Raw genomic sequence first — 12,233 nt, 5'->3', positions numbered from 1 at the left:
CTTTCAGTACCCATAGTACTTAAGACTGAAGTCCTGTAAGTAAGGGTTTTTGGGAACTCTGTCCCATCTGCCAGGTCCATAGACAAATGTTGCAGCATAGCCAATAAGGGTGTATTTATTGCAGTTGTCCTGGACTGCAGGTTAGATTGAGCAGTTACTAATTTTCTTATGTGGAATTAGGGACATTTCTGTTAGAAGTGGGACTGTCTTTAGTAGAAGGTCCTTAAGTGTTTAGTGTCCTGTACAGTTCACTTGAAAGTGGCTCAGGAAGAAACAGTCGCACCTATATTCAGAGTCAGGAAGAACATAAATATAACTAACAGTGAATGCGTATGATGTACAATGTAGGATATATGGATTTTCATTGTGAATATAGTACAGTCAGCTTCAGAATACAAGGTTAGGGAAGGGCTGATGAGATGGCTCCATATCTGACAACATGAATTCTGAACCTTTGTGGTGGAAGGAGAGACTCCCATGTTATCCTCTGATCTCCATATGTGCACTGTACACCCCCTCCCATAAAAAAGTAAAAATGTCATTTAAAAAAATCGGGGACATTTTTTAGTCTTGTAGTCTTAGAAGTAATCATTTACGTTTTGCTGTTATTATTGCCTGATTTTTGTCCTTAAAACTAAGAAATTCAATATACAGATACTCATTTTCTTTGTGACAATTATAGGAAATTGTGAGACCTTTTTCTTCATTGTTATTTTTTAACTTTGAAAAGATTTTTATTATGTAAAGATTGTCACGTAATTGGATATATTCTGCTTTGAACAGTCTCTTACTGTCATAGTAACTTCTTCTGAGCATCTCATCTGCCCGTGGCATAGGAGTGGCATTACCTCAGTGACATCATGTGAAAGCAGGGCCCTGGTACATGGCTGTGGGGCACCAACCTTCAGTGTTTTTATTGCTTAAATACACAGAGAAAGGTTTTGCATTTCATTTAAACGAATGCAATTACTCATTATACACTGGGTAACTGTTGAGCTTAGAGTGATAGGAGTGATATCTGATTATAGTTTTATTATGTACATAATACTGTTTATTTTGATAAGGTTGAAATAGTCTGCTTGCCTGAATTCTTTACAATATCTATTCTAACATTATAAGTGAAAGTTTTTTTTTTAAGTCTCATGCAGATTCAAAAATGTGAGTTGGTCTTGATTCACACCTATCCAGTTGGTGAAGATAGCCTTGTGTCTGATCGTCCTAAAAAGGAAGTAAGTGTGGAAGACAGCATTAACTGATCACATTACTGTTTTTTTCTGCCAAGAAACTATTTAAAAGTCTGAGAACAAACCTTTATGTCAGACATCTAACTAGTCAGAATAGTCTGTTGTAATTACAGATGTTATATGTTTCATGTGTTTCCTTCATTACTGACACTTATTTTAATAAAATGAGTTGCCGATCCATACAATTTTTATTCTTACTATTCTTCATTGTGAATTTTAGTTACTTCAGTAACTTTAATTTTTCTTCATTTTGAGAAAAGGAATATATTCTAATAATCTCAGAGGACAAAGAAACCAACTTAAAAGTAGAAAAATTTTAAATGAAAAGATAATTTTGGGGCTGGGGATTTAGCTCAGTGGTAGAGCGCTTACCTAGGAAGCGCAAGGCCCTGGGTTCAGTCCCCAGCTCCGAAAAAAAGAACCAAAAAAAAAAAAAAAAAGAAAAGATAATTTTGTTGGTTGGTAGGTATTATTGGTAGTATGTATTTAGAAATACAAATCTATCCATTTATGTAGTTACTGTAAGTGAATAATAGTATGCTAATTTTTATTTTTATTTGATTAGATTTTTTTAACCATATCCACTATTACATTAGAATATGAATTTTTGAATTTAAGTGATATTTTCAGCTTTTTGACTTATCATTTTTAGGTGGTTTCTTGATTACTTAATGTTTCTTTTGTGATACAATATGTAGGTTTTACTTTTTTGGTAACTAAAACAATTAAGTATATTATTATTGCCCTAGAATTAATAAACTTCTGTTAGCTTACTAAGTTTTTCCTCCCTTACCTCATTACCAGTAGGTAATAAAGTCAGATGTTTGTGGTGATTTCCATGTTCCTTCTTAAAATTTTTTTTTTTTTTTTTTTTTTTTTTTTTTGGAGCTGAGGACTGAACCCAGGGCCTTGCACTTGCTAGGCAAGTGCTCTACCACTGAGCTAAATCCCCAACCCCCCTTTTTAATTTTTATCTGCAGTTTTGTCCTTTATAAAGTGAGTTATTTTCCTTATAGTATCTCTATGTGACTTCAGGGTTATTTTCCTATTGATAAGCAGAAGTTAAGAAATATAAATATGTATTTTATGAGTGGTGACAATCTGTTTTAAGAGGACGATGACTGTGTATTTGACTATGTAATGCTCACATAGTTCCTGACCTGTAGTATAGTAAACACATCATGTGTGTTACAGGTGAAACTTCATTGATGACATAATTATTCTCGCTAGCTTTTATACCCTCTTGGCTCATCACTGGATAGTCTATAGTCTACAGTAAAGTGCTCTGCATAGGGCTACCATGAAGTAATGTTCTGTGGATCATCTTTCTTGATATTCTCCTACAGTTGTCCCCAGTTTTGACCAGTGAAGTCCATAGTGTCCGAGCTGGGCGGCATCTTGCTACCAAGTTGAATGTTCTAGTACAGCAACACTTCGACTTGGCTTCAACGACCATCACAAACATCCCTATGAAGGTAGGCAGCTCTGAGAGCTCTCCTGTGCTTTTTAATTGTTTGCTTGATATGCCTTATTCACTTTAATTGAACCTTTACTTTTTCTCCCCATATCATATTTTGTTTTGCTAGCCCACATTCAGTGTCTTTGAACAGGTCAGTAAATACTGAAAATCAAAAAGAAAGGATCACAGAACAAAATGTTGTAATGTTATTATTTCTAAATAAGAACATATATGAGATTCCTAAGAACTATGTTCTTATTATTTTTTCATTAAAATCTATATTTTAAATTATTTCTCTGTGATTCTTTTCCTGAGACTGTATACTTAGATTTTACTTTGTATATCTGCGTGGATCTTTGACTTCCTATGCTTTCATTCTTACCCACCCAAGTGTAAAGATGTTGAGAATAGGACTGACTAGCGAAAAACAGCCCGTGGCTTCCAGTTGATTTAGCTCTTCAGATGGAGAGCCGTGGGTATGAGCCTGTGGTTACTCCAGTGGGCTTATCTAGGCGTCTACCACTCTATTCATGCTGTCATTAAGTTGCCAGGACCAAGCAAAACGCCTGGTCCACAGCTTCAAATGAGTCATTACTAAACTGAGTCCATATTGTAACGGCTTTTGCCTAAAAATTCATGGACTTTCTTGGAGTGCAGTTTCAACTTTGTCTTTTTTGCTTATTATTGAGACAGGGTTTCACTTTATACTCCATGCTGACTTGAAATGTGTGATCCTCCTGCCTCAGCTTCCCTAATGCTAGGCTCACAGCTGTGAATCACAGTACTACCCAGCCTTGTTTTCAGTTCTTTTGCCATTATCTCATGGACACTAACTTGTATGAGAAGTCTTAGATTTTCATCTTTTATCCTCCCAATGCCATTGGCTGGCTCTTTGCTAGGAGTTCTAGGAGACCCTGTATCAGGCGTTTGATGAGAGACAGTGATCAAGTAAAACTCTGTAATACACTCCAGCTTATATCTGAGTTGGAAACAGAAATGCCAAGAAGGCAGGCAGGCGGCTTGCTTGTTGGACTTGATGCTGTGTGCCTCTGTAGTCTGTGTTCCTTCTGTTAATAGGTAGTATTAAAAACAAGCTACTAAGCTTGTTGGTTAGTTCATATTTGCTATTTTAAATAAGTGGTGTTCATTAATTCACCGCAGGTATTTAAAGATGCTGTTGCCTATTTTTTACAGTTATTTTAAGTTCAACTTACATAAATTATTCCAATGATAGTATATTTGGTATTAAAACTATTGGCAAGAAAATACATCTGTAGTAAAATTAAAAAATTCTAGAAGAGTCATTTGTGTTAATCCTGACATGAGAAAGTTATCACCTCAGTGCCTGGGTTCAGTTCTACAGTAGAGTTTGTTATTCTGTTGGAAAGTATCGCATCTTTAAATAAATGACAGAGCAAACCATCCTGTTACTTAGCTAATGTGGTAGAATGTATTTGACCTCACTGTACGTAAAAAGCAAAGTGAGTAACTTATTTCATTATTTTGAAAGCAGACCCACGTTTATTAACATGTCTTAAACTTTGCTTAAAGGAAGAGCAGCACGCCAACACATCCGCCAACTACGACGTGGAGCTGCTCCATCACAAGGATGCACATGTAGACTTCCTGAGAAGTGGTAAGCGGCATCACCCAGGCCTCTCACCACAGCACACCAGTTCATCTTTGTCCAAACTCCTGTGCACTGTCACCATCACAGTTTCTGTCAACTTAACACAAATTACATTCCCTTGGGAAGAGGGCATCTCAATTGGAAAACCTATTTCATCAGATTGGCTTGTGGCCATGTTTGTGGGGCACTTTCTTTCTTTCTTTCTTTCTTTCTTTCTTTCTTTCTTTCTTTCTTTCTTTCTTCCTTCCTTCCTTCCTTCCTTCCTTCCTTTCTTTCTTTCTTTTTTTTTTTTTTTTTTTCTTTTTTTCGGAGCTGGGGACCGAACCCAGGGCCTTGCACTTGCTAGGCAAGCACTCTACCACTGAGCTAAATCCCCAACCCCTGTGGGGCACTTTCTTAATTGCTAATTGTTGTACCCACTGTGGGTACTGCCATCCCTGGGCAGGTGGGTTTCGGTATATCCTGAGAAAGGTAGCTGAGCAAGCCAGGGTAAGCAGGCTGGTAAGCAGCGTTCCTCCTCAGCCTCTTCAGTTCCTGTCTTCAGGTTCCTGACTGGAGCTCCTGCAGAGTTTGCTTTCTCCTTTAGGCTGTGATTTCCATCACTGCACCCTCCTGCTTTAGGGTAGGAAGGAAGAGCTTTAGCAAGGGTTTTGCCAGGACAACAGCTCTGTGATTCTATATTTCACTTTCTGTGTTTAAGGACTGCAGATGCTATAGCAGGATGGATCGTGATATTTCATACACTCCTAGAGTTGAATGACACATGAAGGTTTGAAGATTGTTTAAATCTTTGTAAGCTTTTCTTTGTGGATTGGTGCTGACAGTTACAGGACTGATGTCGAGCAGTTGGGCACAGTCATTCTGAAGCATAATTGTGAGCCAGCGCAGGCTATGTGTCTGTGGGAACTTGGGACTCACTGACTGGGTTACTAGCAGGAGAAAAACTACTATGATAGTGAATCCACTGATGTTAGCAAGGGAGTGTACAAAACTTGTTTTTGAAAATGTAGCTTGTGGAGATTCTAAGAGCCCATGAGATGATGACAGTAACTTAGAAGATTGTATAAAAATCTCTTGGCTATGAAAATATTTCTTGGCTGTGGAGATGACTTAGGGGTAAGAGCCCTTACTATGAAAGCAGAACAACCTGAGCGAGGTCAGATCTCTGGCACCCCGAGAAAGCCTGCAAAGCCAGTTTGGAGCAGAGACTGGTCGGTCAGTCCCAGGAGGCATTAGCAACATCCATGCCTTTACATTGAACATATGTGCACATAAATAAAAGCTAAGCCACTGTAACGTGCTCGTGTGGCAGTAGGAGCAGAGCCCTGTGATGTAGAGGGAAGGCTGCATGTGATTATGACTGAGCTTTTGGCAAGCTGTACTGAGGAGGGGGCACCAGGGAGGGTCACAGTTAGCAGTGGGCTTGGACTTTAGCCCAGACATCTCCCCGAGCTCCGTCTCTGTATTCTCCTGCTTGGTGTCAGTACTCATCTAAAGCTCATCACTCTAGAACACTGGTAAGCTTCGTGACCCTGATGGAGCACTTTGTGTGTATAGTCTGTTGTTTTTGCATTTCTATTAGACCGAAGCCTTATCATCTTGAGATGCCTTCCCGACACTTTCTATAGAAATTTATCTTCCTGTTTCCTTAAACTCATTGTGTGTTTCTGATACATCCATTTCTGCATCTCTGCTACCACTAGCTGCTTCTGAATGGAACCCATTATTTTCTCACCTAGCAAGCCATGGAAACTTCCTAAACGTATCCACTCTTGATGGGTTAGCCAGGTAAACGAAGAATGCAGCCCCACCCCACCCTGGAGTTCTCAGGCTTACATTGCCAGATCCTCCCTCAGTTTTCTCACTGCTCCCTGCTGTGAAGATTTTGACATCTGCTGTCCTCTCTGCCTGGAATGCTTTTTCCTCCTTTCTTTTAATTTCTACACTATTCTCTGAGAATTTAAGCCAGTCTTTATATCTAAAGGAGGCTTCTCCAGTGCCTTAGATAGGTCAGACCTCTGTGCTGGAGGCGCTCATAGCACTTACATGTATCTTCTTCATCAAAGTATCTTTGTGGACTTTGTGATTTCAAATTTGCCCACTGTTGGATTGACAGATCTGCTCTGCCACACTGCAGGTCTTAGGAAAGCAACGGCGCTGTACTGCCTCCTTACATACTTACCTCAGAGCCTGTTTGCTTCCTCTAGAGAAGCTTCCAGAGCCTGTGTGCTTCCTCTAGAGAAGCTCACTAGGGTCACCTGTGCATTTGAGACTCTTGAACCTTCTGAGGATTGGCTATGTTAATTTATTGTTTATTGGCATGGGCATAGAGAGACCATCATATCTGAAGTCTATACAAGTTTTATTACTGGCTATTAAGACAGTGACCCAAATTAATTAAAGTAGTGGATAAAAAGCACAATGACAAATTTGGAGGGAAATTCCTTATCGATTCCAACTGTAGTTTATATCCATCTTCTACTTGGCCTTTTCCACTGAGACTGAAAAGTGTGTTCTCGTAGAGCTCTTCTCTCTCCCAGACTTTAAACTTACTTTGAAAACTTAAATATCCACCACTTTGGCGATCTCCTTAGTAAAGTTAATATTTCTGTGACCTCTCTAAAGGTGACGGCCACTCAGGGGGCAGCAGCAGAGAAGGGCCATTTAAAGAGACAGTAACCCTGAAGTGGTGCACACCCAGGACCAACAGCATTGGTAAGGAGGGGCGGGGAGCCAGAGCATGCACAGCTTTGTTGGGTCTCGGGTTTCCTTTTGGATTTTTGTTTTTCATTACCTTAAGGGGCTCAGTAAGCAGGCTTTGTTTCTTTTAGGTGTAGGATTTATATATTTATATTTTATTATTCTTTCAAATCAGAGTTCTCTTCTCTTTCAGAATTACACTACTGCACTGGCGCTTACCGAATCTCACCTGTTGATGTAAATAGTAGACCTTCTTCCTGCCTCACTAATTTTCTCCTCAATGGTAACTTCATCATTTAATGGCTTACTTCAGTTACTGATAAGTGGAGTCATTTGTGTCACTGTAGTTTATTTGCCAAGATTGTTTTAAATCATGTTATTAGAAATATCCTTTACCGTTTTGCTGGGGGCAGAGCTTTACTTTCTTTCTGATTTCCAGGCTTTATATCTAAGTGAGTTTTATCCAACATAGTTTTAAGAATTTTTATTAGAAATTTGATCCTTAGGTTCTGACAACACTTTTTTGGAAGCTTAGGGCAATCTTAAGTTTTGGAACTATTGATTAAAAGTCTGTCTTTTTTCCAAGGTTATTTTCATTATAATGTTCGGTTTGATTATCAGAATATGTAAAATCTAAATTTGACCGCATTCAGCATGTGAAATAATTATGCCAAGAAGGTGGCATTGTGGATGGGGATTGAGACTGTACCTTTTCTTCAGATACTTTGTGACTTTAATAACCTGAGAATCCCTCAGTAGTTTAATATTGATTTTGAATGTCTAGGAGGAAATTTATATGTGAACTTGAAATTCAGTAAAGCAGTCATACCATTATAATTGGGGAAATAGCCATACCTGTGAAACCTTAAAGAGTCTGAAAGAAACTACATATTAAGAGAGAAGTGTAGACACACTAGCTTAGCAGTGCTGGTTAAAATACAGCTGTTTGAATTTTGTTACTGACAGCTTGATCTTGCTCTCACAGGTCGGTCTGTGTTGCTGGAGCAGCCACGAAAGTCAGGTTCCAAAGTCATCAGTCACATGCTTAGCAGCCATGGAGGAGAGATCTTTTTGCATGTCCTTAGCAGTTCTCGATCCATTCTAGAAGATCCGCCTTCAATTAGTGAGGGCTGTGGAGGAAGAGTTACAGATTATCGGATTACAGTGAGACTTTTTTAAAAAATGTTTTTTATATATGTATGGGTGTATATATGTATGGGTGTTTTGTCTCTGTATATGTCTGTGCGCCATGTGCCTGTGCATGCCTGGTACCCTTGGAGACCAGCAGAGGGTGTTGGACCCTCTGGAACTGGAGGTACTGACAGTTGTTAGCCACTGTGTGGGTGCTGAGAATCTAACCTGGCAAGAGTAGCCAGTGCTCTTAACAACTGAGCCATCTTTCCAGCCCTGCCATAAAACTTAAACTATTCTGTAGATTTTGTTTTAAGTCAATTAGCAAGAATTCTTGTTATACGTTAAGGTTTTGGGGAAAAGCGGTCTCAGAAAAGCTGATTGTTGTTTCATTAACCATCATCACTGAATACTCTGCCATGTGACAGATTCAGTGACTGGGAAGTGTCTGGGTTCTGAAACACTAGAGTTACAGAGAGGAGGATATAATTAAATTACTGCTTTCTTTTGTATATATTGATATTTCAGGGCTACTTTTTCGAGATGGTTGTGGAACTTAAATGTGGATTTATGTGTATAACTACTCTTTATAAACTACCAAATATATAATTTTATTATTTTGTTAGGCTTTTATTCTTCGTAGTTATTTTCATGAGGGATTGAAAGTCAATCAGTATTCATTATAGAAAACTGAGAACCTAAAGACATCTAAAAACCAAACAAACAGAAACCCTAACTTATCTATAATTCTATTATTCAAAGATTAACATTCATCATTTTGAAGTTCTATCAAAGCAGCTTTCCATAAGCAATTTGGCCTTGCTATGTGATTAACTCACACATCTGAGAGAAAGCAGTGACATCATAGGAGTAAAGTAGGGCATGCTTTGTGTCCATTGTGTAAATGTTAATAGCGTTCAACCTCAAAGGGGGGTGGGGCGAGCAGTGAGGTGGGTCACTGTTAGAGCAAGGGCTTTGCTGACAGTCACAGGACAGAGGACATGAGGGAAACGGACTGTGATGGAACATTAGACTAGTTTCTAATTGTATCTTATCTGGTTATCATTAGGATTTTGGTGAATTTATGAGGGAAAACAGGTTAACTCCTTTTCTAGACCCCAGATATAAAATGGATGCAAGTCTAGAGATCCCGTTGGAACGTGCAAAGGATCAGTTAGAAAAGCACACCCGTTACTGGCCCATGATTATTTCACAAACCACCATTTTCAACATGCAAGCGGTAAGTCAATTTTTTCTGGATTAGTGTGTATTTGAAAATATATACTTTTTTAGAAAAAGTTTTTATAATTTGTAACTGGTGTCATTTCTTAAGTAAGATGGGAAGTATGAGTTTGTTGTGACTGAAGAATTAGTGACTGTGGACAGAAGCAGTGCTTACAGTGTTCCCCTCTGTGTGGCCATCTTTAAAGTCAGCTTTAAACCAAGTTCTTCCTTTTCCTCTTTCTTTCTTTTCTTTTCTTTTTTTTTTTTTTTTTTTAACCTAACAGGTAGTTCCATTAGCTGGTGTCATTGTGAAAGAGTCTTTGACAGAAGAGGATGTGTTAAACTGTCAGAAAACTATATACAACTTAGTCGATATGGAAAGAAAGAATGACCCTCTTCCTGTTTCTACAGTTGGTACCAGAGGAAAGGGGCCGAAAAGGTAGTGCTGTTTCCTTTTCACCTTCATACAGCATGTTTACTTAACAGACATTACTTTTTAGATAATTCCTCTGTGTATAAATTATCTGAGAGGGTGTGTACCATATGGTGGAGACATATAATGGTAGGCATTGCTACAGTGTAACTTGGAGTTCCACCATTAACTATGGAGTAAAAGGAAAGAAATAATGTCTCCATTTCCGATTTCTTTACCATAGCAAGTACTTAATGTTTAGATATGACCAGGAGCATTTCTGAGGGTGTTTTTGATGTTTACTCCAGAGATGAACAGTACCGGATCATGTGGAATGAACTAGAGACTCTTGTAAGAGCCCATATCAGCAACTCTGAGAAGCATCAGAGAGTTTTGGAGTGTCTGATGGCGTGTAGGAGCAAACCCCCAGAAGAAGAAGAACGGAAGAAGCGAGGAAGGAAGAGGGAGGACAGAGAGGACAAGTCTGAACAAGCTGGGAAGGAGCACGGCTCGGAAAAACCCCGGCCAGACGCAGATAGGTGATTTGTCCCCTAGCACACACCTTAGTCTGTCACACATTCACTCCATCCAGGTGTTTGTCTACACTGACTGCACTCTTAGTCACCACATCTTTCTGTGCCTTAAAATGGTATGAACTTTTATTGTTATGGCAAAAATGTGTTAATTTTTCCTAACTAGCTTCTGGTTGTCATTATGATGTTTGATACCAATATGTACTTTGAATATTCTAAAATGCACAAACACAATTTTATGTTTAGTGAGTCATTGGCCAGTCATTTGTCACAAGTTCCCATCCTGAAAGAACACTCTGCCTTATATTAGAGATAGGCCACACTTCAGTGATCACAGCACAGTGTGGAGGACTGTCTTGTATGAATTAGGTTCAGGTTGCTCTTTGGAGCAGACCAGCATACAGTCCTAATTTTGACATCATTCCTAATCAGCACACTGTTTCCCCTTGAGGCCACACTTGACTCTGTGTTGGATCCCTGGGACCAACATGGTGAAGGAGAGAACTGACTCCTGTATGGTGTCCTCTGACCTTCACACACATGCCTTTGTACATGAATTGCTTGTACCCATATTTAAAAGTTAACAAATACCTTAATGTATCAATTTCTACGTCCTTGTCACAAGTCAGACGAGACAGCTAGATTTATTGTAGTTGGCAAGTAGCCTCTGCCTTCACAGTTACTGCTCACACTTACGTGGTCCCGTGTCTACTGCAGTCACCCTTGGTCTGTAGGAATATGTTGACAGTAGTTCTTGAAGTCCTCGTCATTTCAAGACAGGCAGAACATTCCTGCTGACTGTAGGAAAAACAAAGAACTACTTCAGCTCCAACTTGACCTTCAGTGTATGGCCTTGTGCATATATGAGAAGTCTTCCTCCTACTAAGGAAGCCTAATAAAAGCTTAGAGTAGGGCCTTTCATCCTGGCACTCAGAAGCACTTAGGTTGATCTTAGTTCTAGGTCAGCCTAGTCTACATTGAGAGTTTCAGGCCAGACAGAGCTACACACTGAGACTCTATCCCAAGGAAAAGCTGTAGACTAAAGCTTGCAAGTAAGGACACCTGAGAACATACCTCGTCACACAGACCGCTCCACACTCATCAATAAGGACTAATCTGACTTGTGATTTGGGATAGATTTCTTTCCCTTCATTTTTAAAATATGAAACATCTTATGCACAAGGTCTTGTGCGTAATTACATTGTTTCTAACCTTTTGACTATTAACTTGATAAGTTTTCTGGTTTGGTCTTAACTTTTATATTGGACTAATTCCTAGACTGTTAATACTGTAAAGGGAAATAAAATTGTGTTGAACTCATTAAATTATTTTATATGATTTTTAGATTTTTTTGTGAGATCAGTTATGTTTTATGAATACTGATGCACACAGTAGTGTAGTTACTGGGCCATTTATAGACTTGTAAATTAAACTCTGCTTCATTATGTGTTCCTCTACAAGATTGAAAGGGATTTTAGAACGAGGGAAAGAAGAGTTGGCCGAAGCGGAGGTCATAAAGGACTCACCTGATTCTCCAGAACCTCCAAACAAAAAGCCCCTTGTTGAAATGGATGAGACACCACACATGGAAAAGTCTAAAGGTGAGGACAACCTTGGCAGTGGCCTGGGCAGTTCAACTAAGCCCTCATTTCTGTGCGGTGTTACTTCACATTGTGTCTGTAAGAGAGCTGCTGACACCCGCATGCCCGGAGATGCTGTTTACAACCTTGGTAGTGAAGATACTTTTAACATTTAAAAAAATAGTAGCAGTTTAAACACTTTGAAAAATAGAATACCTTATATAAAATCTATACTTTAAGGAATTGTAAATTAGAAGCTTAAATCTGCTTATATTTCTGGAACTGCCAAGTCCTGGCTTATGGAGGACAACCTGTTCCCT

At 39.0% G+C, this 12,233-nt stretch overlaps 1 protein-coding gene across 5 annotated transcripts in view; it reads left to right on the top strand.

Moving 5' to 3' along the window:
- Window positions 1–12,233, top strand: part of Ints13 (integrator complex subunit 13) — a 31,798-nt gene that overhangs the window by 16,833 nt on the left and 2,732 nt on the right. For 4 of the 5 annotated variants that reach the window (NM_001398932.1, XM_039108388.2, XM_063286723.1 and 1 more), the window contains 10 exons: window positions 1,139–1,229; window positions 2,591–2,719; window positions 4,255–4,339; window positions 6,959–7,048; window positions 7,227–7,316; window positions 8,019–8,197; window positions 9,234–9,404; window positions 9,673–9,827; window positions 10,109–10,339; window positions 11,795–11,934. In NM_001398932.1, the coding sequence (NP_001385861.1) occupies window positions 1,139–1,229; window positions 2,591–2,719; window positions 4,255–4,339; window positions 6,959–7,048; window positions 7,227–7,316; window positions 8,019–8,197; window positions 9,234–9,404; window positions 9,673–9,827; window positions 10,109–10,339; window positions 11,795–11,934 (1,361 nt within the window). Of the gene's footprint in view, window positions 1–1,138; window positions 1,230–2,590; window positions 2,720–4,254; window positions 4,340–6,958; window positions 7,049–7,226; window positions 7,317–8,018; window positions 8,198–9,233; window positions 9,405–9,672; window positions 9,828–10,108; window positions 10,340–11,794; window positions 11,935–12,233 lie in introns of those variants that run through there. The other variant, XR_005503317.2, reaches the window with a different exon arrangement.

Source organism: Rattus norvegicus, chromosome 4 (assembly GCF_036323735.1).
Source record: "Rattus norvegicus strain BN/NHsdMcwi chromosome 4, GRCr8, whole genome shotgun sequence".
Classification (NCBI taxonomy): Eukaryota; Metazoa; Chordata; class Mammalia; order Rodentia; family Muridae; genus Rattus; species Rattus norvegicus.
The sequence above is the reverse complement of the archived record's forward strand: the minus strand, read 5'-3'. Positions and strand labels throughout refer to the sequence as shown.